The following is a 25898-nucleotide window of genomic DNA, read 5'->3' as shown; positions in this document are numbered from 1 at the left end:
AGCTTGGCTCAGCCAGGAGAAGAGCAGGAACGTGCCCTGGAGTGTGGAGACTCCTCTTGTTGCTCTGGCCATTTGTCCTGACTTGGGGGGCACCAACACAACACGAGAAACTCTGATCACAGTCCCATTACATGCTCTCCTTTTCCCCCCTCCACGTGTCACCTGTGAAGCCATTTCAGGACAGGCACTGAGCTGTTAAAACAGCTCCTATTAAGAGCTGGATCTTTTCATTCCAGTGCTTTGGGAGATGGCACCTCCCACGCTGCCAAGGACACCACCTTTCTGCTTCATTTTGCATTTGAAGTGCACTTCCCGGCTCCATTAACTTTAATAATTAATTCTATACATGGAAATTTTTCTTTAAATCATGCTCATAGTGGCACTGATTATATATGGAAAAAAAAAAATCTGCAAGAGGGGAGCACATGCCTTCCCTGAAGTGAGCAGCATGTCTCATCCCTACCCGTATGGTTTAGTTTACAAGCTCATGTCAGAGAGCCAACTTCACACACAAACACAAAATAAAAGCAGGAACACAACTTTTGATCATCCTACATTGATGTTTACTCTTGTTTCCTGCAGCCCCAGGTGACAAATCTGTCCTTCATATACTGGAAGTCTCTTGTGCTATTAACAAAATCAACTGGACACTCTTAAAACTGATAGGAGGTCTCTGCATTGGTGGCTTGTACCAAACTAAGGAATAACAATTAGTGAGCAATTAGTTGTAAAATGATAAATATACATTCAGAAGTGTTTTTGTTTTCTGAGCAGAAATGCTCAAAACCAGGAGAATTTACAAGCAACTTTCTTACATATGAACACTTAGGCCAAGAAGGGAGATGCTGGAGCAGGCAGCAGCTCCGAACATAAGGGCTTTTGTTCCACCAATCTCAGAGCTCTGAAGAAGTTTTATTTTTATTTTTTTTTTCTTCATTTAACTCTGCTGGCCTGCCAGCTGGGTATGAGCCAGAAGGGTTATCCAGTCAGACCCTACTGCGATATATTTACAATGGTAGTGCATCTAAGGTTTGTTTATTTCGGGATTAAAATTCAAATGGCTAGAACCATTTAAATAATTAAAGGGCAATCAGAAAATGCCATGAAACCAAACAAATCAGGAAAAGTCATGGAAACCATCAGCAATATTTAATTCAGAAATTCTCTTTGTTAGGGAACTTTGCTGAAAGAAAACAGCTGGATGTAGTTCAACCCTCTAAATTAAAAACAATCTAACAAGGTCTATAGGGATAACTCTTTCAGCTACATATTGGAGACCAGATTCACTTCTACCAAGTAAAAGCAATAGCACTCAAAGCTAGAAAGGAAATTCCTCAGAACTGAGGTAGTTTCTAAGTATCAGCACATTTTCCAATTCCTCGCAAGGCAACTTAGCTATTTACAATCCATTTTTTCCCACACATAAATTTATAATTTTTTCAATTTTATGGTTCCATGATTTATTTTCTAAAGAAAAATAATCTAACCAGAATATCCCTAACTCTACTAACATCATGTTTTAATAAATAACTGGCTACTTCTAGTAAAATTAAGCCTCCAGGATTATTTATACCAGCCAAGAATACTTTGTCTTTATAGCTTTGCAGAAATTTGGTGTGAAAATAAAGTTGAGTATAATGCTGACCCTGAGCTAACAAGTAATTAATGCTTCAATATAAAAATAGAAAATTATCCTTTATGACACAAAGGTGGAATAGAGCAAACCTTTTCTCTCAGAATTGCTTTCCTGCCCAGATCCAGGCATCCAGCCAGACCTAAAGGCTATCCAAAGCAGGAAGAGACGTGCAGAATAACTTTTGAGTCTTTCCAAAGACGTTGCTTTTGCTAAACTCTTTTAAAAATTATTTCATCTCTTTTCTTAAAAATATACATTTCTTTTATTCGTGAGTTGCTGTTCACCACAACATTGTTCCAACTCCAACAGCACAAGGAGAGAGAGGAAGGTGTCTCAGGTAGTGCTGAAAAGCCAGAGGTGCTGGGCATCAGATCCCAGGAGACCAAACACACCCAAAATGAGGCATCTTCAGCCCTGCCAGCTCCTGCCTCCATGTACCTGCAACAGTGCCTGCTCCTTCTCTTTTGCCCCCATGAGAGAGGAAACAAAACTCTTGCAAAAACAAACCCAACGCCTCCCCACCTGCCCTCCCACACAGGATTCCTTGGAACCAGAACCGAGAGCGTTAAAAAATCAATCCAGCATTCAGCTAACAAACGTGCAGACAAGACACATGTTGGCATTTGGAGCTGTGAGACCACAAGCTGTTTCCAACTGAACAAGTTTAATGCCTCATTCCCTCGGGGATGCACGTTGGGAACTGACCCACAGGAGTTACAGCTGATTGCAAGGATCCCGGGGAGCAAAGGACAGCTCTTCTCAGCGTCTGCAGAACGGGAATTCTCTGTAGTCCCTTCCAATTGAACCAAACCTCCTGCAAAGCAAGCACAACCTGCTCCTGGCATGGATGCCCTAAGCAAACGGGGCCCTTGGCACGATGACCAGTTCTGCCTTCACCTTCCGTTTTACCACATAATAAAGACAAATGACTTCCACTTCTCTCCAGATAAGGCAACTAACATAATGTGGATAAATGGGAAGTTAACTACATGAAACATTTTCTGCTTGTTGGGCAATTATTTTTTCCTCATAAGATAACATGATAAATAAAACCTGCTTCTGTACAGATATTTCTCATTTCAGAAACACATACTTGTTACAGGCCAAGAGAAGACCCTGGGGTTTTTGTTTTCGTAAGAAATACAGTAAAAGAAAAAAAAAAGTGATAAAGACACAAATGCAGAGCTAACTACAGGCTTGTATATACATTTTTGTTATCCACCTCTAACATGGATTCTTGGTGAACGGGATAGACTGGTACTTCCCATTCCTGTTATTCCCAGGATAGCAAGGGAAAAAAAAAATAAATCAGTATCTTAAAACCAGTGGCAACATAGTAAAAACTGTACACTGTTGTCCATTAACTTAAAAAGCAAAGTCTCTAGATGGTATAAAAGTGAAAGCAGGTGCCTTCTACCTTTGATAATAAAAGTCTTTTCCCCTCCCCCTATGCTGCACAATTATCTCCATTGTCTTTGCATGGCCAAGAACAAAAGGCTAAGGAGCAAGGCTGCTTGTGATAGACCACTTCTGGTGGCAGCAGCAGAAGTGTTCACGGTCTTGTCGCTCTTGTTGGAGCTGCCGGTGACCTCGGTGGCGTTGAACTCGAACTCGGGGGAGCACTGCTGGAGCTCGCAGCCGCTGCCGCTCTCCTCGCCGCTGCTCTCCTCGCCTGGGGAAACAAACACACCTGCTGAGCTCCTCTGCTGCGCTGCTCTGCTGCCTGCACAAGGCAGCAGGGGCAAAAGGAAAGTGTGGCAGTTCTGGTGTTCATGAGAGGTAAGTGTGGGTCGCCTGGTTAATGTGAATTTTGTGTGCAGTCATCAAGGCTGGGTGCAGCCTAGAAAGTCAATCACATCCTGGGCTGCACCCAAAGCACTGTGAGCAGCAGGTCAAGGAGGGGATTCACCCCCTTTACTCCACTCATGAGATCCCACATGGAGTTCTGCATCCAGCTCTGGGAACTCCAGCATAGAAAGGGTCTTCCAGAGGAAGACACGGAAATACTTAGAGGCTGGAACACCTTTTCTATGAGGACAGACTTAGAGGGCTGGGATTGTTGCATTAAGACAAGGGGTAATGGTTTTAAACTAAAAGAAAGTAGATTTAGATTTGATAGAAGGAAGAAATGCTTTTGTGATGAGGGTGGTGAAACGCTGTGGCACAGGCTGCTCAGAGAGGTGGTAGGTTCCCCATCTCTGGAAAGACTCAAGGTCAGGCTGTGGTTGGATGGGGCTCTGAGCAGCCTGATGTAGTAGATGATGTCCCAGCTCATTGCAGGGTGATGCAATGATGACCTTTAAAGGCCCTTTCTAACCCAAACCACTCTGGCATTGTGGGAGCACCCCTCCTCACACAGCCTGTCAGTGAGTCCAGTTTCCACCCTCCTCACTAACATGCTTACCCACAGCTGAAGCTTAACCAGCTACCCGTGCTAGCATGAAATCCAATTAAAAGGGAAGGAAGAAAGCAAAAGGCAAACGAGAGCAAACATACTTATGTCAATGAAGTCGACGTCGTTGCCGCTGTAGGCATTCTTCAGCTTGTTGGTCATCACCCGCAGCGCCATGATCTGCCGGCGAATCACCATGTCTGGCTTGGTAATGTCCACCTCAACCTCGGGGTTATTCACCTGACTTGCTAAACCATTTCCAGTCACTGCAAAGTCGTACCTGAAAAGAAAAGAAACCATTCCTGTTGATACCAGAGGTGCAGCATGGCAAGGTGCCGATGACACCATGGGAACTCTGCAGTGCCATCCCCGCTTTCAGTCGGGGTGACATTCTGAGCCCAACAGCATCCTTGCACATGCTACACCTCACACAGCCCTTCTTGCCCCATCTCCCCTCCCTGCAATCTCGGCAGCATGTGGAATGAAGCACTGTTTTCATTTACACTGTGCCACATGGGCAGGGGAATGACAATTTTCTCCCCAACTTGAAAAGGAAAGGAAGATCTGGGATTTATATTAATAATGGCTTTCAACAGCATAAATCAGCTCCCTGCAGGCTGCAGAGCAATACAAGGTGCTGAGATGTCTTGATGCCAGTGAGATGACACTTTTGGGAACACAACCTTAAAGACCATAGTTATCCCACAGAAACCTAGAGTAACTGTTGGAGGTAAGAGCGTCATTCTGACTTTAAGTAATGGACCTTAACCATCAAGCTGGGATATTAAATGTGTACTTTTCACCATGCAGACATGAGATGCAATTTCCCTAATAACCCCAGCAGGAGAAACATCTGTGATGCTGAAGATTAGATCCTGCAGCCCCATTCATCAGAGAAGGGGAGAGCCAAGATGCTCAGCTCCAGAAGGTGTACATGCTCAGGTCTGAACACTTGTACAAACTCCTGGTTTAAAAGAGAGACTGAGCAACAAAACCCAACAGAATGCATTTCCTGACACAGGTATTTGGAGTCTCATCTTATACAGCAGGGATAGGACATTGCCCTTTCCTCCAATTCCCTGACTTGCTAGAAAGATCAGTTTAACAGAAGAAAACATTACTTAGTTGTGATGTTTTCTCTCTCACAAGAGAGAGAAAAGCCTTTAGCACAGTCTACTGATCCTGGACACCAGGATGTTATCATACTCTGAAAAGCATGCTCAAACCCTGCCCTACGTATGGGAGTGACAATGACAATGATAATTGGTGGTGACAGTTTTGTTATTATTTGTCATCAGTATTATATGTTTCAAAGAAGTCTGAGACCAAAGTGTGGAAGACTACCAAACTTCTGCCTTATTGGAGTCAAGGAGAAAATAGTAAAGCAAATTATCTTGCTCAACCCACATAGGATATCCAGCCTGCCCTGTCTCCTTGCCAAGTCCTGCCAAATCTCCATCTCCCCTCAATACTGGTGCCCCTGCACACACTGGGGGTATCTGCTACGAAAAGCCCCTAGAGGCTGCTGATAAACAAGATTTCAGGAGGCAGAACCACTTCTTGTCACATACACCCAAAACATTGCCCTAGCAAAGTATGGCAGAGTTTTAGGCACACACAAAACAGTGCAAAAGTTATGAGGCCTGGCTTAGTGCTGTGTCCCAAAACCATCAAGGGCAGAACCTGCTTTTGCTTAGAAAAACTGCTGGAAAACCCCAGACAACTGCTTTTTTGCCTTTTTTTTAATGGAACATCTTGGATTGTGCTTATTTCCTCAGTAAGCAAACAGAAAAAAAAGGAGAAACTTTTATTTCCAAAATAAAAGTTAAACAGTTACATAAACCATATGACAAAAAAACGCTGGCTTACTCATGTGTTGGCAATTTCTTCCTTACAAGCAAAAAAAAAAAAGAAAAAAAAGAGTTTTGTAACTCTTTTTTCCATAGAAAGTGTGAATGAAACCACTGGCCCCCTTGTGCCACTGACCTCAGCAGTGGAGAAGGTCTCCACCCTCCATCACCCCTGCCCTTGCTCTACAAAGAAACCAGTTCCTGGTGCAAACACCAACTGGGGGCACTGGGGCAACAGCACAGTCAGACAACACAAGCACCTCTGCTCTGTGGCTGGGATACAGATTTTGTACAGATCTCCCCAGTTCCATGAACAACTAGTAAGGGGCTTCAGTCCAAGGAGAGATGATCTATTTGGGTATCCACACTCTCCTCTAAAAGAAACCCCCATGTAGAGCTTGTAACTTTGGTGCTACATTCCAACTTTCCCATCTACAAAAACAAAAGGGGTAATGGCAGCAGGCTGTCTTGGGCAAGCTGGGATCCCTCCTGTAGGAGAAAAGGGCTCAGGGAGAGGGATCAGGACACAGGGAAAGTCTGGGGTGAGAGGGAAAGGGTTAACCAGGGGCGGAAGCATCACCAAACCTGCTCTTGGCGCTTCCATTCCAGCATTCATTCTCATTGACAGTGCCTACAGACATCTTTTCATCATCGCAAATGTTGCCAGGGAGAGATGACCAAAATTTTTTGGCTTGTTTCAGCTTCTCTTTCACATCAGTAACCTATTAAATAAAATAAAAAAAGGAACACAAGACATAATCCAGAATACCAAACGCTCAGTAAAAGTGAAGTTGAGAAGGTTTTTTTCATCACAACAGACATGTACAGGCCAGATCTTCAGGCTGTGAGTTTTGATGGTTGATTTACTTTTTTAATACAAAATTAAACACTGCTCCTCAAACACATATTATTCATAAGCCAAGCTTTTAACACAGGCACTTCTCTGACATAGAAGCGCTGAGGTAATTAATGTCTAGAGCTATGGGCAGATTACACCCCTCAGAGAGTTTTAAGACAGCCAAGGATTATTAAGAAAGCCTATCAATTAAAAATGGTGAATTACACACTGCGGTACCCGAGAATGGAGCCCCTGTGTGGCACCAGCAGGAGCAGGCACTCACCAGTCGGTCCAGGCTCGTGCCAGCAGCGGTTGTGGGTCGCTCCTCGGGGTTGTAGGGTCGGAAACGAGCAGTGAAACCACCTTCAGAGACAGAGCGAGCAGTCCGGCCTTGGGCAAGTGTCTTTGGCTGGCCACATCCCTGGAAAACCTGTGTGAGAGAAGGAAAGGATTTTATGAACTAAGAGGTCACAAGAGCCTCCCTTTCCCAGGCTCTAAAGCAGCCCCCGCCCAAAATAACACATTAGTTTTATATATACTTGGAAAGGCATCCAAGAAAAAACATATTGACAAGAATAGGGAAATAAAACACATTAAATAAAAAAAATTCCAAGTGTCCTCTTGGCCCATTTACCTTCTGAGACACCTGCATGCTGTTCTCCTGCATGTTCATGATCGCATCTGAAATTTTCACATCAATGGGGTCCATGACAGACTCAATGTTGAAAGGGCCCTCCAGCCTCTCTGCTACCAGCAGCATCGAATCTAACACAGAGAGAGAAAACCAAAGGTTTGTAATGGAGGAGGATCTACCACACAGAAAAACAAAGGTTTTTAATGGAGGAGCTTCAGGAATAAGAGTTAAGAAGGGTAACAGTTGGAGCACATGAACACTGACCACTGCAGTGTCACCTCTGACCAGCACACATCTCCAGGAAACATTCTGCTCAGTTCCCAGAGCCTACACCTTCACCAGGCTCTGAGAGGCTGCCAGCACCAAACCACAGGCTCATGAACATCAAAAGCCATCACAGCCTGCCAACAGCAGCCTGTAATCAGCTCCTCCCATCAGAACAAGCATTACTAACACTCTCCTTTCCATGCTGGTTTATTAAAGGTTGCCTTGTGTCATTTGTTTTTCAAGACTTCTTTCAAAGCCATCAGCTTCCTCATGCTGGTCTTGAGCACAAGGCACCAACATGCAAGGGTCCAAGATAATCCTTGATACCATCTTTCCCTTTTGGAGAGCTACAGGCTTTTTCCTGCCTGGGGAAGCCAAGGGATTGCAACTCCTAGCACTACATGGACAATTTGCACAAGGGAGGGAGTCTGTGTGAGCAGGGTGAATGCTGTGCACTCATGATGTATTTGGCACATCTCTAAGCAAGGGGAGATGGAAAGTCTCTGAGCCAACACCAGGTCACTCCTCCTGTGCCGACCTGCACGTCCTCATCAAATGCATCATTAAACACAGCAGCTACTGGACCCTCCACTACTTCCTCTGGGAAATTATTACAGCCATTAAGGCTTTCCCCCTGCACTGCATTTAAGCCCTCTCTCTGGTTCTCCCCTTCAAGGTGTCTCAAGGAGTACACCTGGCACTGAGCTCTTGTCTCTTTTCACCCATCACAACCTTAAATTACTGTTAGCTTTCACTGCTAACAACTCCCTCAACCCCAAAACATTTGCTGGTCTCTTCTCCTGCATCACTTCATGATGCTCTGCCACAAACTCATCTTTTTCCAGTTGCATGTAATTCCTCAATTTTTCCTAGCCTGAGTGACAAGGACAGAACAGCCCCTCTGGCCCCAAGGAGCTCCTCCCTGCTCCTAAGATATGCCTGGTTCCTTCCATTAACGAGAAATGGGCGTTCCACACTCAGTCTATTCATCTTGCTCATGACATTCATCCTCCTCCTCAGTGCAGAAGGTACTTTGCACAAACAGAAAACTTCTGTGGGCTCTGGCTATCTGTTAAATCCCTATAAAGAAACTCTACATACTAAACAATTTAGTAATAGCTCTGCCTGAGTGCCCAAGTCATGTTAAATAAATTACCTTAAAAAAAGATGAAAAATATAAAACAAAGCTATTTGAGTATGCAAAGTTATTATCATTATTATTGAAAACTACAACAAAACACAACAATTATAATAATAATCCAACACAAGAACACCCAATATGAATTGCAGATGACTTCCTAGCCTGTAAATCCACTTTTTAAAGAAAACTCAATATTCCAAAGATTTACTGGGTGTTAGTTAAAGGACTATCATTCAATTAAGCCCCTCTCACTCACACAGCTCCACCAAGGTGTGGGTGTTTAGGGAGTGAGCTCCAGAGGAGCTGGTGGCCCCAGGAAAGGCCCTCACTCTGCAGGCACATACCACCAGCATCAGTGACAGAGCTCTTGCAGGGCATGGCTGGAATTTCACCATCAGGGACTACAAACAGGTCTGAACAAAATGCATTAAAAAAAAAAAAAAAGAAAAAAAAAAAGAAAATAAAAAGGAAAAAAAAAAAAAAGGAAAAAAGAAGGAGACGGTAATAACAAATGAAACAAAGAGTCTTAGACTGTATTGTGGTGGGCTCCAATAAAGTGATGCTTCAAATCTCTGAGTAATGACTGCTAGCATGAATATACCATTGTGCCGGAGGAGAGAAAAATGCTTTTGATGTGCTACCAAATGGAGACTTTTGTAAACAAGTGGAGCACAACTTAAATGTGTTCATCATTGTCAAAGCTTTTGGGGTTTTTCACGCGCATAAAGAACATCCCAGTGCAGTGTGCAGGAAGCCGCTCATTTCAAATAAAAATATTATGAGTAGACAGATAATAAAACCCACAAAATGCACAGTTTAAAAAAAAAAAAAAAAAAAAGAAAAAGAAAAATCATTCCATTTTGTAACTACTTAATTCTCTGAGTGGCCAGGAAAGGCCACAGATCAATAAAGTGTTTGTGAAAGACTGAAAGGAAACATAAACCCCAATTCTTCTGGCTGTTTGGCATCTTTGTAAACTTTGAGCCGGGCAGGCCATCCACAAGACCATGGGAATGTAGAGCGAATTGGGCCCTTTGTTAGCAGGGGTGCCATGGCGTTCCATGTATCACAGCCCAGGAATGCAGCCTCTGCTTTGACTGCCCAGAGAGAAAATGCATTCGGCCTCCAGCAGAGCTGCCAAAGCTGGCGAGAAAAGATAAGGAAAGGAGTAATTGGAGTTGGGATTGATACTGGCAAGGAACACTAAACGAAATAAACTTTCATTAGAAAGGGGTGGGGAGGAGCAAGGGCTGAGAGTGGGGGGGCTCTGCCTCATCCACAGTTTTGATTTTGGAGGCATCCTGCAAACTTTTCCCTCCCAGCAGGAGCTGGCTGGTGTCCCCAGAGCAGTGGTGGCCAGCAGTGGTTCCCTGTGCAGCCCCCAGTGACGTGGCCAAGGCTGGCTGTGGTTCAGGGCACCGCCAGCACCGCTGCCCGCAGGAGGGGAGCTCCTGCCCTGGCCCCAGGAGCCAACCTTCCGAGCAACCCAGCTCACAGAAACAGATTCTCCATTATGGGGAGCAGACAGGGGTTGATTACAAATAACAATTATTTGCCCCAGCTCTCGTGCAAAGTAAATGATATTTATAAGCCACGGTGAGATGGCTCAGCTTTGCTTCACCAAAATCCCCAACTCTGGCAGAGAGAAAAATGTATCCCAGCCGTGTATTACAAACACACAGCACGACAAAGATTGTCTCTCCTCCCTGTGATGGGGAGATAGAAGTGGATTTAGGTGAAAAAAAAAAACCAACCAAGACACACCATCTAGCATCATCCCTTAAAGACCCTTTTCCTCTTGCATACATTTGTCCTTGCTACTGGCATTGAGACAATCCCTGGCAACAAAGCACCTCGCTCTCATGAAGGAAAGCAATTCTTTCTCATTGTGCCACCAATAATCAGAAACCCACATCTTCAGCCTCACTGTCTGACTTGAAGAACAAAAGGCAGTTTTCAGTCTTAACCCCAAGATCTGATTTAAAAGGGGAAGGAAGGAGGGGGAAGACCTTGACCATTCATTAACAACAATCTTTTTTTTTTAGCAGGGTGGGGGAAAAATTCTTTGCACACAAAGTAGTACTCCAGATATGTATATGGAGCCTGAATTCGACATCTTTGAGCAGAGTAAACCTTTGTGGAGAAAAAAAAAATCATGAAAAGGCACTGGAGATTAACACTGTTCATTCAGGAAGGCTCCAACCCCCCAACAGCCTGTTTGAAACAAAGTATACCCCTGTCTAATTGGTGTACAATTGTGTCAGGAATAGAGGGAGAAATAATTTAGATAGTTAAAGGGGAGAAAAGAGTACAATTCGGTCATTATTTCATACTCCTCAGCTTTAAATGGTACTTTGGAGAAATAAGGAATTACAAAGTCTTCTTGTCTCAAAAAACCTACAAACTTTACATCCCAGCTTTACATAATTGACTTACTTATAGACCCACTTGCACACACAAATGAGCATTTCACATTCATACAGACTTGCAGCACTTGCTACAAGTTCTCTGATTTAACTATTTTTAAATTGATATGTTCAAAATCTGCTTTTGACTCGTAATAAATCATTGCCATAACCTGACACTTAAACCCACAAGGCAAAATCTCATTGAGACCATGGAGGTGGGATTTGGGGATTTTGTGAGGTGGTTTGGGGGAAATTTTTTTGGGTGTTATTTCTTTAATTATTTAAACCTTTAACCACACACACAAGATATTTGTGGCATATGCCCTGCTCTAAACATCAGATATATTTAATTTAATTGTCTCAAGTGGCAAACTGAGAGAGAAACCAAAGTCTGGAACATAACCAACACCTGCTCATTTATTAACTTGTCTAAAGAAAGTACAGCTTAAGTTTTCTGTATCTGTACTCCACTGCAACCATCAACGAAGAATGCAGGAATCAAGCAAATACTGCCAATAAATGTAACAAAGCTTAATATCACACTTAAGTAATGAGTGGGCAAGAAGCCCTTTGGGGAGGAAGCACTGCAAGAAGCAAGCTTTGCTTCCAACCTGGAATCACATGTATTTATTTTGTCTTGTTTAATAATCTTAATTATTGTATGCAGTCCCTGATCAGTCTCGTGTGACAGGGCTCGCCGGCTTCCCCCGAGGCTCGTTTTTAGCTGCATACCACCTACAGCAATTAGCTGCTTGTGCTTTTGTCTGTTTTCTGGCATTATGCCCTTCCCTTTCATGGGATTCTTCTTTTCTAGATGTTTGCAAGTCTCCTGGCTTTGAGCTATTTCAGCAACAATTGTAGTTGAAATACTTAATATTCTCATGAGAAAGACGGCTGAGAGGACTGGGGGGCTGGGGTGTCAGCCTCCCAGAGAATGACTTGGAAACCCAACTTAGTGTCACATTTAGCTCCCTATATGGAATACACACACACAAAAATGCCCTCTGAAAAGAACACCCTGCACACATTCAGTTGACATGGGCAGCAAAGTGAAAATCCAGTGCACAAAACAGAGGAAAACAAGTTCTAAGACATAAATGGAGCCTGAAATGTCAGCTAGCAGCAATTTCTTTTTTCTTTTTTTTTAATCTTGCAACTTAGTGAAATATTTTCTTTCTAACTTTCTTTTTTTTCCATGAGTGGAATGAAAGAGCACCACAGCCCTTTCAGTAGCAGCAAATACTTTACATGTGCACTTCATCACACATTAACTAGAGGGAAGCGACTGCTCCCAAAGGATGCTCAATCATAGATAAATCAAACCTCCTAGAAAAGTAGCACAAATGAAAACATTTAACATTATCTATTGCCTGTGCCCCAAAATGTGATGCACTGCCAATTCTAACAAGCCTTGACCCAAGGTAGAATTTAACATTTCAGTCTAAATTTTATGTATTGAATGATAGATACTGTGTGTAAGCACAGAAGAGAAATAACAAACAGGATGAAGAGGATGGCAAAAGCACTAGCACAGTTTCATACAAGACCTGCTGACATTGCAAAAGGATGGTGGCCAAGCACCAAATGAGCTGTTTAAAAACAGATTCAGACATATCCCATTCAATTTTTTAGTGTAAAATCCCGGCCTACAGCTTTTCCCAAAGCTCTTCATGGCTGGCAAGGAGACTCCCAGGCTGCTGAAGGAGAAAACTGACTTCAGGAAGGCCAGCTGTATGGTGACAATAAGGTGTAAGTAGCATAGAAAAACCAGCTTGCACACATGCTTGATCCAGCAAGAAAAAACATTCTGAGCCTACAAGCCCACGCCACTTCCATCCTCCTAAAGCTTGCTGCAACGAAAGTCACTGGCACGACATTCTCATTTATTTGGAGGTTAATGTGAATGGCAAAAGGTGTGCTGTGCTCAGAGGTGTGGAAGGAAAAGATACTCATCACAGATATCTGAAAAACCTGGTACAGCTCAGCGCAGCCACTTACAATGCTATTCAGGTGAGAGACACACTACCAGTGCAGTTTTAACCCATACTGCCTTACCCATAAAGATATTCCACTCGGCATCCAAGTCCCCTTGGTTGGCCAAGCAGCCTCTCATGACATTGAAGCAGTAGTTGTAGCAGGGCTTCACTGACACCAGGCCCCGGCAGTGTGGGCAGTACATCATTTTCAGCAGCGCCCGCGTTCCCTGCGGCGTGGGGTTCACCTTTACCAGAGAAAAAAGAAAAAAGAACAAGAAAATTAGGCCTCAGTCACCAAAGCAAAAAAACCCCACACATTTACCCCAAGGTGCATGGGATGGAGCTGTGCAGAAGAGATGCAGTGGGGTCAGGCATCAGTTATCTGGTCCCTGCTTATGTGCTTCAGATGAAGGGGTCTGGGTCACCTCCTTGGGTGTATCTGTCACTCCAGGGGACACAGACAGCCCCCATCTCTGCAAAACATTATTTGCACCATGTAGGACACCCTGTAGGATGTGGGACCCCTCCCAGGGCTGCAAGGACAGGCACTCCAAGGGGACAGGCAGCACTCTGGCTCAGGGAAGGCAGCAAAATGCACCCAAGTCAAAAGATGTCACACAAAGCTGCACTCTCTGAGCCCTACTGCAAACACATGCTGAAGATGATGATGCTGGGATTTTTCAGGAAAAAGTGGGATGTCAAGATGGGATGATCCCTGCACCAAACCCACCAGGAGCATGCCCTCCTCCTCAGCGGGGCTGTGGCTCCTCCTGGACAATCGCCCAGCAGGGCTCTGCAGCACAGAGACCAGCTCCTTTATATCACATTCAAGTCCCTCAACACAGCATTTACATGACAGATACCCAGGTTCATTTACACTCAGCACTCATCACGCTCACTAACACCATTCCCCACACCCCAAGGAGGTGGCAGCTACAACCCTGCAGCTGAGGACAAGCTGGAAGGACCCTCAAAGCCTCGGTGCAGCTGCTGGGCGTGCGAGTGGAGCTGTCTGCAGCAGGCACGTCACCCCTGAGCCCTCAGCAGGGCTGTTTTCCAAAGTGACTCATGATCATTCATGTTTGATTCACCCTCTGGCCCAGCTTCAAAACATTCATTGAAGCCATCTCCATCCAGCCAGTCCAAGGAGCATTAGCTCCATCCCGACCACATGGTGGGTCCATCTGAAGTGTTGAACAGAGAAGCTCCCTCAAGAGCAAGTTTAAGTGTTAACTAGCCACAGATGAAAATAGAAAATTAAGATGCAATCAGAGATTCCCTGACAAAGCAGAAGTGGTGTCTGGTTTTTTAAACGTTGTACCTGAGACTCCTTGTAAGGCATTTAGGGAAGTGCTCTAAAGAGGCTGTGATCCAAGACTGTGCTGGAGGAGACACACAACACCCCTGAGAAAGAGCACAGTCCCTCAACACAAACAGCTGGAGATGTGGATGGCCTTCAGGTGCTGGAGGTCTGGGAACTAACTTCACAGCAGAGGACAACAGGACAAAGTGGAGATGAATGCACATGAGGAAGATCTGGTACCACACATATGCTGAGGACCTTACTATTGCCCACCTCAGTGTGAGGACTATGGAGAAACTAAACCTAATCTTCTGGTGCAAAACCTTGTTGACAGCCCATTAAACTAGGAGGCGACAGATTTTAACAAAAACAAATCAGAAAAAAAAAAAAGCATTGCATAATGAAGCTAGCTTTGTTAGTAACATCAGCAAAATTTTAAACCCTCTTTTCTTATGGAAAGAGATTACAGATAAAGATCTGCTGTGCTTCTGACAACTCAAACCCATGGTTTCTCTTCAGCAGGCAAGTGAACTGGTTAGAGACAGAAGGACAGTTTTCTGCAGTTGATGTGGCTCAGCACTGGATTTTGGCTGGCCAGCAATGTTCATCAGACAGCACTGCACCCTTCTTTTGTCCACAAAGAGCCTGGATGGCTGAGGAAAAGGAGAACCCATGTAGAAAGCTGTTTGTGGTGGCTGTGGAATCTGATTCAGATGCTCCAGAGCATATACACATTCTTTATTTTATACATATATCTATCTATATATATATTTGGAAGGCACAGTGGGAGCAGGAGCCCCAGCAGAAGGCTCCCTATTGGGACAGCATGGCTTTAAAGGAGAGCTGGATCAAATACTAAGAGCTTAAGCAACAGAAACCAGCTAAATCAGATGATTTATAGTTGTAAAACTGGAAACAGACAAATGTAAAGGTATCATCTGCTATCCAGATGGTGCAGTCCTTGCACAACAAAAAAGTGGCAGGGGGAACTAAATAACATCTCGCACCCAGAGACAAGAGCTCTGAAGGACACTCAAGTTTAGTAGTTTAGTTGTTTCTCTGATAAAAATCCCTTCCTGTGTCACTTAGCAGGGAGTGACAGGACCTCCATGCTAAGTCCAGAGGCTTATCAGTTGATCCTGGCCATTCTAGCATTGCTATCCCTCAAAGGAGTGCTCTGCATCCTCCTTGGGAAGAAAAATTAGGAAAATGTTGACAGCACGAGCCAGGTGCTAGAGCAGTTTGAACTGGAATGAGGAGCAGGAGGATGCCTCAACCCTATTGTGGAAAGCTGCAGCTTTATGGAAGGGATTGCATGGCAGCATGCTGCACAAAGCCCCCCACAGAGCCATGACCCAGGAGGCCCCTTCCCATCTTAGGTTCCCACCTCGTCCCACGAGCGCCGAGCGGCTGCAGCCCCACAGCATCCCCCCTTTGATATTCCATAGGGGTTGATCTTTATGAATCCCAGCAGATGCAGGGGAAACTGAAGCTGCTTCCCTGCATTCCACAGCAGGCAATATGCACTGGTCACTTGGATCAGGTCCTTTGAGCAAAGATATAGGAAGATTTTAAAGCAAGTGAGGTTTCGCTTCCTTCCCCGCATAGGTTTGAGTCCTGCACGGAGCTGAGCAGAGCGTGATCACAAAGGGGTGATGGAAAAGACAAACCCCAGCCTGCACAGACTGCCAAACTGAGCCCTGCCAGTGATGGATGTAACCCACAGGGAAGCTGTTAGTGTGCAATACAGTTGCAGGTAAAGAGGAAGACAATGGGCAAATTCATCAGTCTAGAATTGGTGTTTTATCATGTCAAAAAGCAACAGGAAGGCACAATCAGAGATCACTCACAGAGAGAGTTGTGGGGAAGGCTATGAGCAATTGCACCTCGTTACAACAGTGATAAATGCTTAACTGCTTGAGTATCACTGCAAGAGAACCTTAACCCCTGGCACGGGGCCTGTACCCAGTGCAGACCAGCTCTGGCTCTGTCAGTGGGGTGTGCCATATGTTGCACTGGCAATTCTTCACAAGCTTTTAATGTTGGCCCTGCCACGCCAGGTGCAAGCTCTTAAAACGCCATTGTATGTAACAGTAAACCCAGATATGCTTTGTTCTGGGCTTGTGTTTATCTTGGAAAGCAACTCAAGTTCATTCAAACTGTACTCTAGAATGACCCTCAAAACCAAGTAATCTCCTTTCTAATAAAGCAGAGTACCAAAGAAAGCTTTATTTGCTGGAGGGGATTTACTCTGGTAGATTTGAGCCCAGGTAGTAGTAGCTGCAGTGCACATACCCTGTAAAAGCTTCTGATAGAAGTAAATGCACTCCAGTCCCTTCCCTTTTATCTTGTAAAATTTATTTCCTTTCCATGGCGTTGCACACCAGTGCAGCAATCCATCACCCTGCGGTTTCATCATGTAAATTACAATTTGTCCATATCTATACGCTTTGTCAAACGTGAAGATTAAAAGCTGCTAACAGATGTGTTTTGGCACTAATCTTCCTATCAAACTTGCTCCTTAAAAATACAGATATGCACACAATTCACAAAAATTAAGTGAAAAGTAAACAACTCAGAGCTTAATGCAAACATTTCATATCACATTTGTTGGGGTAACGTCCCAACTTATATTGACTGGTAAAGGTAAAATCATGTTCCTGTAAATATGACATACTCTTGGCATAATAAAATCTGTTTTTTCTTGGTACCTTGTCATACCTGTCCCATTTCAGAGTTTCACATGAGGGAAACTGTTACACCCTTAGCCTTTTCCAACTTGCTGGCAATTGCAGCTGGATGCATTCCTCTGGTAGAAACATCACCACTAAAGTACACACCTAAGGAGTGCAATGCCTTATTCACAGGCTACCACAAAACCACCAAAACTCAAGATAAACTGATCTGTGCAAGCAGATAAAGTTCAGAGAAGCAACCAGATTCTTTTTCAACTCCTTCCCAAGGCAAAGAATAGCTGAAGAAGGATGACAGAACTCCAACCATGGACAGTCCTGCAGGGAGCTCCCACAGCTGTCAGACAGCCAGGGCTACATTACGTTCTCTCATTCTACCCTCAAGTTAACATTAAGAATGTTAATAATAACATTTAAAATCCTGTCAGCTTTAATAACTATTTATAACAACATTGATAACTCAGGCTTTCTTATTTTCCACGCTTGCACAACAACAGTTGCCATGCCAGCAGCACAGCTGCCAGAAAACAAAAATCCAAAAATTTGAAAATAAATGTGATGAAATTACTTTTGTTTCATACCGTGTTTATTTGCCAAAAGAAAAAAAAAAATGACAGCAATACTGGCTAAAAGACTGAAAGAGTAACTTCCCAGTGACATGGAAAGACGATTTCAAAAACATACTCTGAAGCTGCCTGCAAGATGCTCTAAGGTGAGCAGTCATCAAGTGAGTTGTCATCGATTTTGAGACCAACACAAGCCTACTTGCATCATTTTTTCCTTCTCTCAGTGTTGTGCAAGAACCCACAAGAACATCATCTTGGCACACACTGGTCCTGACGTTCAGCTCACTGTGAAGCAGAACATCACTTGGGAGGCTCCTGCTTTGCTTCCCCACCCCAAATATTCCAATGAAAGTGTTTTGGAATTAACTACACATTTAACCAATTTTGCTGGCCTGGTGCTAGAACATTAATAATTTAGACAGCATCTGGTTCAACCACAGATTAAGGCCCCTGAGGTCTTGCATAAGGGAATACGTTTAGGAGTGATCTTGGGAACTGCATGACTCTGTCTCAACACTTGCTACCCATGGCAGCGTTATCTCGTGTGAGGAGAAGTTCAAGAGTACATTTCTGCTCAATTCCCTGCTCACAGTGTGCTCCCCCCACTCCACAAGTGACAGTGCCAAGAGGAAAAGCAGAGCTCCTGAGAGCCACAGCACCAGGCACTCGAGCTGCTGTTTAACATCCACATGCTTGTCTTCCCCAGCAGCAGCCCCAGCCCATGAGGGGCATGGGGGACCTCAGGGTGCCAGCCAGGTGGATGCCTCTCCCTCTGAACACTTACAGAGGCTCTGCATCTCCTGTTAATGGTGCCCTTGGGACCAAAGGGCCTTTACATCAAGCTTGTTCTCTGCAGGAACAAGCCTCTCCCTGCCTGCATCATGAGGAGTGTTCCGCTTGCTTTAATAACTACAGCAGCAGGGATATTTATCCCAGCATCTACAACCAAAATCATCCTTAATTATCCTTCACATTGTTTTCAAAAATAGCAGCAGAACCACAGTGCAGGGCAAAGAAAGAAAAAGCGAAAACCATGCCAGTGGACTGGAGTACTCCTGCATGACACCATCTACTCCAAATCCAGAGTCCTACCCAGGCACTCCCAGCCCTAAATCTGAGCTGACTGCTGCTCCAGCATGCTTTGAAGGCCTAGCACAGGCCCTCAGATGGCTGGAACTGAGGCAGATGCAGTCACATTCTTGGCAGGTCTTCTCAGGGTCATCTTTGATGTGGAGAAGTGCTTGGTATTGTTTTCTGCATTGATGCTTGCCCCTGGTATGTGGAAGGAAATGTCCTTGCGCAGGGCAGCCCCTTGGTGTGGCCTCAGAGCTTGCAACCTGCTGCCTGGAGAGCACTGCCCCTCTGGAGGTCCCTCTGCTACACAATAAAGGGCTCCTTAGCTCCTCTGGCTGTTTCTTAGTTACCCACATAGCAGAAGTGCTGCCCTCCTGTCCCTTCCCCATGCATGCAAGCAGCATATTCCATTTCTGTCACTTCCCTGGCAAGGCTGGCTCTTGCCTAAGCAAGATATTGCAGCCCTTGGATATAGGAACATGAAATTCCTTCTGAAAGAGGATTACAGCCACATTCCCCCTAAAGTCAAACCAAGGGCAAAAACTGCACAGAGGGAGGTCGCATCTCTGACTAAACTTTTAGATCCTCCAATGGTAATTACTAGGGGTACAACTTTTACCAAAACCACATCTTGGTGCCCTGCTATTTGTGATGACACAGGCCTTAATTCTTATCTATTCATTGTTTGATTATTTTCATCATTGCTTCTCCTAAGCCAATGGCTGGTCCACATTCACCACCCATGCCAAAAATGACACAAGCCATAGTTCAATTTGCTCATGCAGACCAGCAGGCCAACCAACAGCTCAACTCATGTTCCACAGGGGCCTCATTCAAGATAAGGGTAAAAAGCCACTGGACTCCCACTCCAGCTTTGGAGTACCTGTGGGAAGGCAATCACCTGTCCCCCTCTGCAATTCTCTTCATTATCAGTTTGAAGAAAATTCCCTCCTTGGCTGCTACCATTACCCTTCATAAGGGTAGAAATGCCAATACAAAGAAAGCTGACCTCCTCCACCCACTGGGACATCTCCAGCAGCCTCCTCCTGGTTGCTAATGTCACCAGAGGAGGAAGTAGGTGGAATCCTCATATGAAACTGCATTATTTCATATGGCTCATAACTGTGCTTCGAAGCTAAACACAGTATCTTGCATAGAACATTCAAGGTGCTGCCTTTCCCAGGGCTCCCAAGGACAGGCTAGAAGACCCTGTCCAGCAGCCCAGAAGCTTTGGTGGCAGTTTTATCTCATGTGGCTTTCAGCACACAAATGCTTGGTTGAGGAGGTGATTTGAGAGCCTCCTGAGCTCCCAGAAGTTCTGCCTCCAATTACAGGACACAGGAGGGAAAAGTAGTAAAAGAATGCCAAAACAACAGTTTATCAGAATAAATTTCCTGGGGAGCTCCAGAAAACTCTCACCACCACTGCCAAGCGCAGAATGTCACATCCACACATTCTGCAGAGAAATGGTGACACAGAGGGGTTCAATGCTGGGTGTCTGCATGCTTCAGCCTTTGTGTGCCTCTGCTGCTGACCTCCAGCCAGACCTGCCCTCCCAGCTCCTCCTGACCCTACAAAATGCTCTCAGGGAGCCTAGCCCTTGATTTCACGTCTTCCCTCCAAACAAGGACCCTCACCCCACACCTGTAGCTGACCTGTACCCTACAAGCCCCAGAGCACTTCACCCTCAAAGGTGTCATGACCCTCGACCAGGCTGTGGTTTTAATGACACGAAATTATGGGAACATCTCAGCAGCCTGAGAAGTGCCCAGTTGCAGGTTCTCATCCTTTTTCAGTCACTCATGGCTCTGCCTTGTATTTGCTCCTTTTCTGCAGCCCTGGCCAGGGCAGGAAATGTCACTGCTGGCAGCAATTTAACCTGGCTGACTTCAGTGCTTGCCCAGGGTGAGGAGCAGGAGGGTGATCAGGGGACAGGCAGATTTCCATCTCCCAAAGGCAGGGGCAGGGAGGTCAGGGAGAAAGCACCCAGCACCAGCACAGGACAGAGGGAAGCACTGGAGGCCCCCAGCCCCTTGCAGCCAGCCTCAGAGGCAGGGCACATCTCTAACAGGCAGAAACAGCACCCTGTACAGATCTGCTGTTCACAACAGATCTAGAAAATATTGTACTTTTTGGGTCCAAAGAAGGGAATTTGAGGGGTGAACACTTGAGCAGCAAAACTGTGGGGTTTAAACAGTTTGAAAAAAGTCTGTGCTTTCTCTCTCTTGTGTATTTCAGTGCAGTGGTACAGGTTTTGATCCATTCAAGGCTGAATTTAAAGTTCTTTTCTAGCATTCTGGCTCAGAAATCAAGCATACTTGCAGCTTTTCAATATTCTCTCTTCTTTTACCCCTTTATTCCCAAACTCACACAAGAACAATATCCTTCTAAATGCAACTCCCTAGTGAAGATGTAAAAATATCTGGGATCATTAAAAAGCCATCAAGTCCAATGCACTGCAGAGTGCTCTTTGCTGTCCTGATAGAATCCCAGGAAAGTACACAGCTGGGCCTTGCAGTAGTTTGTATTTCTCCTGAAGATTTTCAATTAAACATTTTTAACCTACTTGTCACAAAGCACATTAGAAGTAAAAGTAATTTGCATTCCTTTGGACATTTTTTCATGAAGAAGAATGAAGATTTATCCCCCAAGTTAATCCGTGGTATAAGCAGTCATTCCACTACAACTCCTGAGTAAAAATAATAAGGAAGAAAAGTCAATGGAGTCATTACATAAAGCTGAGCAAAGCCAGGCTAATCTATATGTAATGTGGAAAGCCCCAAAACACAACCACAGAGCAGCAGGCATAAAAACATCAGCTTTTAAACTCACATCTAGGATTTCCCATTGTGTCTTGCAGAAACACCATGTTAGATTCCCACTGAACGAGATTAAAACACTACAGGAAAGATTATTATTCCTTTTACTGCTAAAGATAGGTATTCAAGAGCAGGGACTTTTGTTACTGCTCGGAAAAGTCAATCTGTGGCAGGATTTCCAGTGCAACTTGTGAAATTGAAATGGAAAGTAGAGCAACTGTGATTGTCCATGGCACATGAGCTATGCTTGCAGCTGCGTGGGACTCTGGGTAGCTTTGCACACTCAAGCAATTAATTCTAGGGTTGAAGGCAACTCTACACTCAAGGATCTTCAAAAGGGAAAGAGAAATCACAATGCCACCTCGGGTTCACGACTGATTCGTAACAGATGCAGGGACCGCAGCCCTTGTGGTTCCGTGTCAAGCCTGGAGACGTTTTGATGAATTCTGAGCAGATGGAGCATAAACACAATCCCTCACCCATGCACGTTTACTGCCCATCAGTAATTGCACTGTACAGGGGCTTAATGGCCAGACCTCCCACCCAAATATTTCATCCACAGTCTACAGCAGTGAAAACCCCATGCCCCGACCACAAGAGCTGCCACACAGCCACAAAACAAGGGCCAACAAATCTGAAACCCCAACCAAGAGTCAGTAGCCTTGGCCCGTGGACTGGCACAGAGACTTCATCTGCCACCACCCCTCCCTCCCACTAGGACAGCATCCCTCAGCCTGAAAGGTTTTGTGATCTCCTAAGAGTGACCCCACATGTCACACACAGAGCTCCACACATCCAGCCTCAACCAGCAGCACATCAGTCTACCTTAAGAGTAATCTCTGCTAGGTGGGTATCAAGGTGTCCAAGAACCTATACCAGTCACTGCTAACTTGCAACCCACTCCTGGAGTCTGGGTATTTTATTTTAGTTAAGCAATTTCTTCCTTGCTAATATTCTCTGCCCTTTCATACATGTTCTGGCCTATTGCCAGCTGTTTGCCTCATTTCTCTTCAAGAAAAATTAACATGGAAGCCAACTTCTTTTTGCCCCTATCCTCACAGACAGTATTTTAATATTATCCCCATAAGTCAAAGAAATTTGAATGATTATCTCATTTAAGGATGCTGTTTGTGCTGCCTACAGAACTGCATTCTGCTTCTAATAGTATCTGAACAGCTATTCTTTTTTGTTTTTTCTGGCACTTGGGGTGATTCAAACTCCTACCTGCTCTTTCAGCCTCACATTTTATTACTCCATAACCAGGTAGAGAGAAAGTAAATGTCTCTCTGCCCAATTAAATGATTACAATAAATCTTCCACAGCCCACAGGAAATGAGCTGAGTTTGTTAAAAGGAAATCACTAATATTTGTTATCTTACATAATCACTTCAAGGGGATTATTGACTGTTCCCTATACGATACAATCCAGATGAAAATTAAAGACAAATCTCATGTCAAAAAAGCAGTCACCCCACTTAAACAACTCCAAAGTGATTTATATGAAGAGGGAGGTAAACATTTAAGTAACCAATACATCACAGCTCTTTTATTCCCCCAAAAAGTGACTTTACAGAAAAAGTCTGAAGTCTAACTTGTGCTGCATGTGTGGCACCAAGTACAAGTGGCTTCTGCCCTGTGCAGATGGCTCAAGCTTACTGTTGTCACAAAAGTGCTGTTTGCACATGTGAACTGCCTCTCCCCATGCCCTGGAGCGAGGAGAAAATCATCAGCTGCTCCGTAATAGATGCCTGTAGCATCTCTGACTCACTGTAATTTAAAGGCAATATTAAGAACAACATATGACCATTACACAAGCAAACATGGTTATTTCCACTGCAGAAGGCATCTAATTTCCTGCTGTTGTTGTTCCCTAGACAGGAGGAAAGCATCCACCTGGGGAACAGGGCTGTGGTGCCCTCAGAACGTGACTCCACCACTCAACAGAGATGGAGCTGGGTCCATCCCATGCTCAGCTACCACCACCACCTTTAAGTAGAGGACAACAGGGAGAGATGCTGCCCATCATGGCTCCAAGGGACATGGGTGTAGCAGTTTGTTTGGAGGGGGGGTCTCTGGGGGGCCTCCTAAGCTGTATGTTCCCTGGTAGCAGCAGGCAGGCAAGGAGACTCCACATGGCTTCTGAGGGTGCTGATTAGATGAGGGTTTATTGGGGGTCCCACCCCCGGGGGCAGCATGGTTTCTGAGGGAGAAAGGGGAAGGGAAAGGGAGGGGGAGAGAGGGAGCCTAGGGAGAAAAAGGGCCAAGAGAAAACTCTGTGGTCTCCCCCCACAGCTTAACAGGGAGATTCAAAGTGGGTGCAGAATAAGACTTGGGCCTATGGGACTACAGATCCATGATACTTCAGGGGAGGATCACAGGCTTGGAATAAACTCGAGGGATAAGACAAAGCCTACCATTTAACTAAAATGCAACACCACACATGGGGACAAACACTCAGGGCACAGAGCTCACCACGGACACTTTGCTGACGACGTCCCTGGCGACGGCCAGGCCCTGGGCAAAGGTGCGGGCGGCCACGAAGGCGCGCGTCACCTGCAGCTTCAGCTTCCTGGGCACGTCCCCGAAGGGCTTCAGCTGCTCCGTGTACTTGCTGACGCACTCCAGGTACTCGTCCGTGAAGTGGTACTGGGGGTTCACCAGGCGGAACATGCGCTCCAGCAGGCGCGCCCAGAACTCGTTGAGCATCTCCTCCAGGTTGACGTTGCCGCCCACGTAGTAGCGCTTGAGCTCCACGAAGAGGTCCTTGAAGAGCTCCGAGTTCTGCATGTACAGCCGGCCGTACGTCCGCACAAACATGTCGTTCAGGGACTTCTCTGCGTTCTCCAGCAGCTCTTTGAAGAACTCTAGGAAAGAGGGAGAGCGGATATGGTAAACATGGGTAGAGAAAACCCCATGCCCTGACCACAAGAGCTGCCACACAGCCACAAAACAAGGGCCACCAAATCTGAAACCTCACCAAGAGTCAGCAGGCTTGGCCAGTGGCCTGGCACAGAGACATCACACTTCATCTGCCACCACCCCTCCCTCCCATCAGCATCCCTGAGGCTGAAAGGTTTTGTGATCTCCTAAGAGTGACCCCACATGTCACACACAGAGCTCCACACACCCAGCCTCAACTAGCAGCACATCAGTCTACCTTAAGAGTCATCTCTGTTATCTCTATCATCAAGGTGTCCAAGGACCTACACCTGTTGTGTGTTCACACACTCCTACAACTGCTGCTTAACTGGACGATTAGCACAACAAGACCATCATCAAACTGAAATGGAAAATTAAAGGACTCTCCCAGAAATTTGTCATGTCTACACCTCAAAACCATGTCTATATCTCAAAATTTTTGATTACTTTTCATAAGCCAATCCCCAAAAGTCTCAATAGACTGGAAGACTTTTATGAGTGAAATGTCTACTACAAATATCTCCTATGAGAAGTGAAATATCTCCTATGAGTGAAATACGAATATCATGATTAAGACTCAGCAAAAAAGACAAAAATATTGCAAAAGTTTCTGATGTTTCCATTTAGGCATCTTAAAAGATGTAATTTCAAAGAACAACATATTGGAAAGAATAAGGAGGTTTTGTGAAACAGATGTTTTGCACAAATGAGTCCTTCTTTCTAGTTCTTGACAATTCATTTTCCAAGATAATCATAAACCAGATTAAAAAAATTTTAAAAAAATTAAAAACAAATTAAAAAAATCTACCTGCAGGTTCTTTCTTCCATCCTGCAAGTTCATCATCTCTCAGGGCAAGGCCTGACCACTTACCCAGTTGGCCCTGATCACAGAAGGGGCTTCAGATATTTGTGGCAGTGAGAAAACCCCCACAAATATACCAGAATTTGCTTAAAATCTGAGGGCTAAATACTTGGCATAATACCAAGAGATTTTTCCAATGACAAAGGACAGATAGGGTCTGTAATCTTTATCATTTTCTAAAAGCAAATCTCCACTTTGGTTCACTCTCTGGGAGCCCTGGACAGCCCAGAGTGGCTGCTGCCATGTCCTGGCAGTGCCACATGTGTCCCCAACACTGATAACAGGTTGACCCGATGCTGATACAACTGCAGAAGCAGTTTAAAGAACACATCCTCCAAGAATTCATCACCACAACCTTGACACGCGGGCCTAAGTACAAACTACCCTGCCTCAAAGCCTTTGCCTTGGAGATTTGGCATAGATGAGATAATAAAATACAATAAAATAAAATTTTAAAAATGTACATAAAATAAAAATTTAAAATAAAAAATAAAAAATAAAAATAAAAATAAAATAAAGG

At 44.8% G+C, this 25898-nt stretch overlaps 1 protein-coding gene across 1 annotated transcript in view; it reads right to left on the bottom strand.

Moving 5' to 3' along the window:
• Window positions 1–1133: 1133 nt before the first annotated feature.
• Window positions 1134–25898, bottom strand: part of GPC4 (glypican 4) — a 67953-nt gene continuing 43188 nt past the window's right edge. The window contains exons 3-9 of the mRNA XM_058032867.1: window positions 24070–24461; window positions 13222–13387; window positions 7351–7481; window positions 7000–7146; window positions 6464–6600; window positions 4133–4308; window positions 1134–3308 (exon numbers count right to left, since the gene is read on the bottom strand). Coding sequence (XP_057888850.1) covers window positions 3097–3308; window positions 4133–4308; window positions 6464–6600; window positions 7000–7146; window positions 7351–7481; window positions 13222–13387; window positions 24070–24461 — 1361 coding nt within the window. The 3' untranslated portion in view covers window positions 1134–3096. The remainder of the gene's footprint in view (window positions 3309–4132; window positions 4309–6463; window positions 6601–6999; window positions 7147–7350; window positions 7482–13221; window positions 13388–24069; window positions 24462–25898) is intronic.

The sequence above is a fragment of the Melospiza georgiana genome, chromosome 12 (assembly GCF_028018845.1).
Source record: "Melospiza georgiana isolate bMelGeo1 chromosome 12, bMelGeo1.pri, whole genome shotgun sequence".
Taxonomy (NCBI): domain Eukaryota; kingdom Metazoa; phylum Chordata; class Aves; order Passeriformes; family Passerellidae; genus Melospiza; species Melospiza georgiana.
This window is presented reverse-complemented; position numbering and strand designations above follow the sequence as displayed.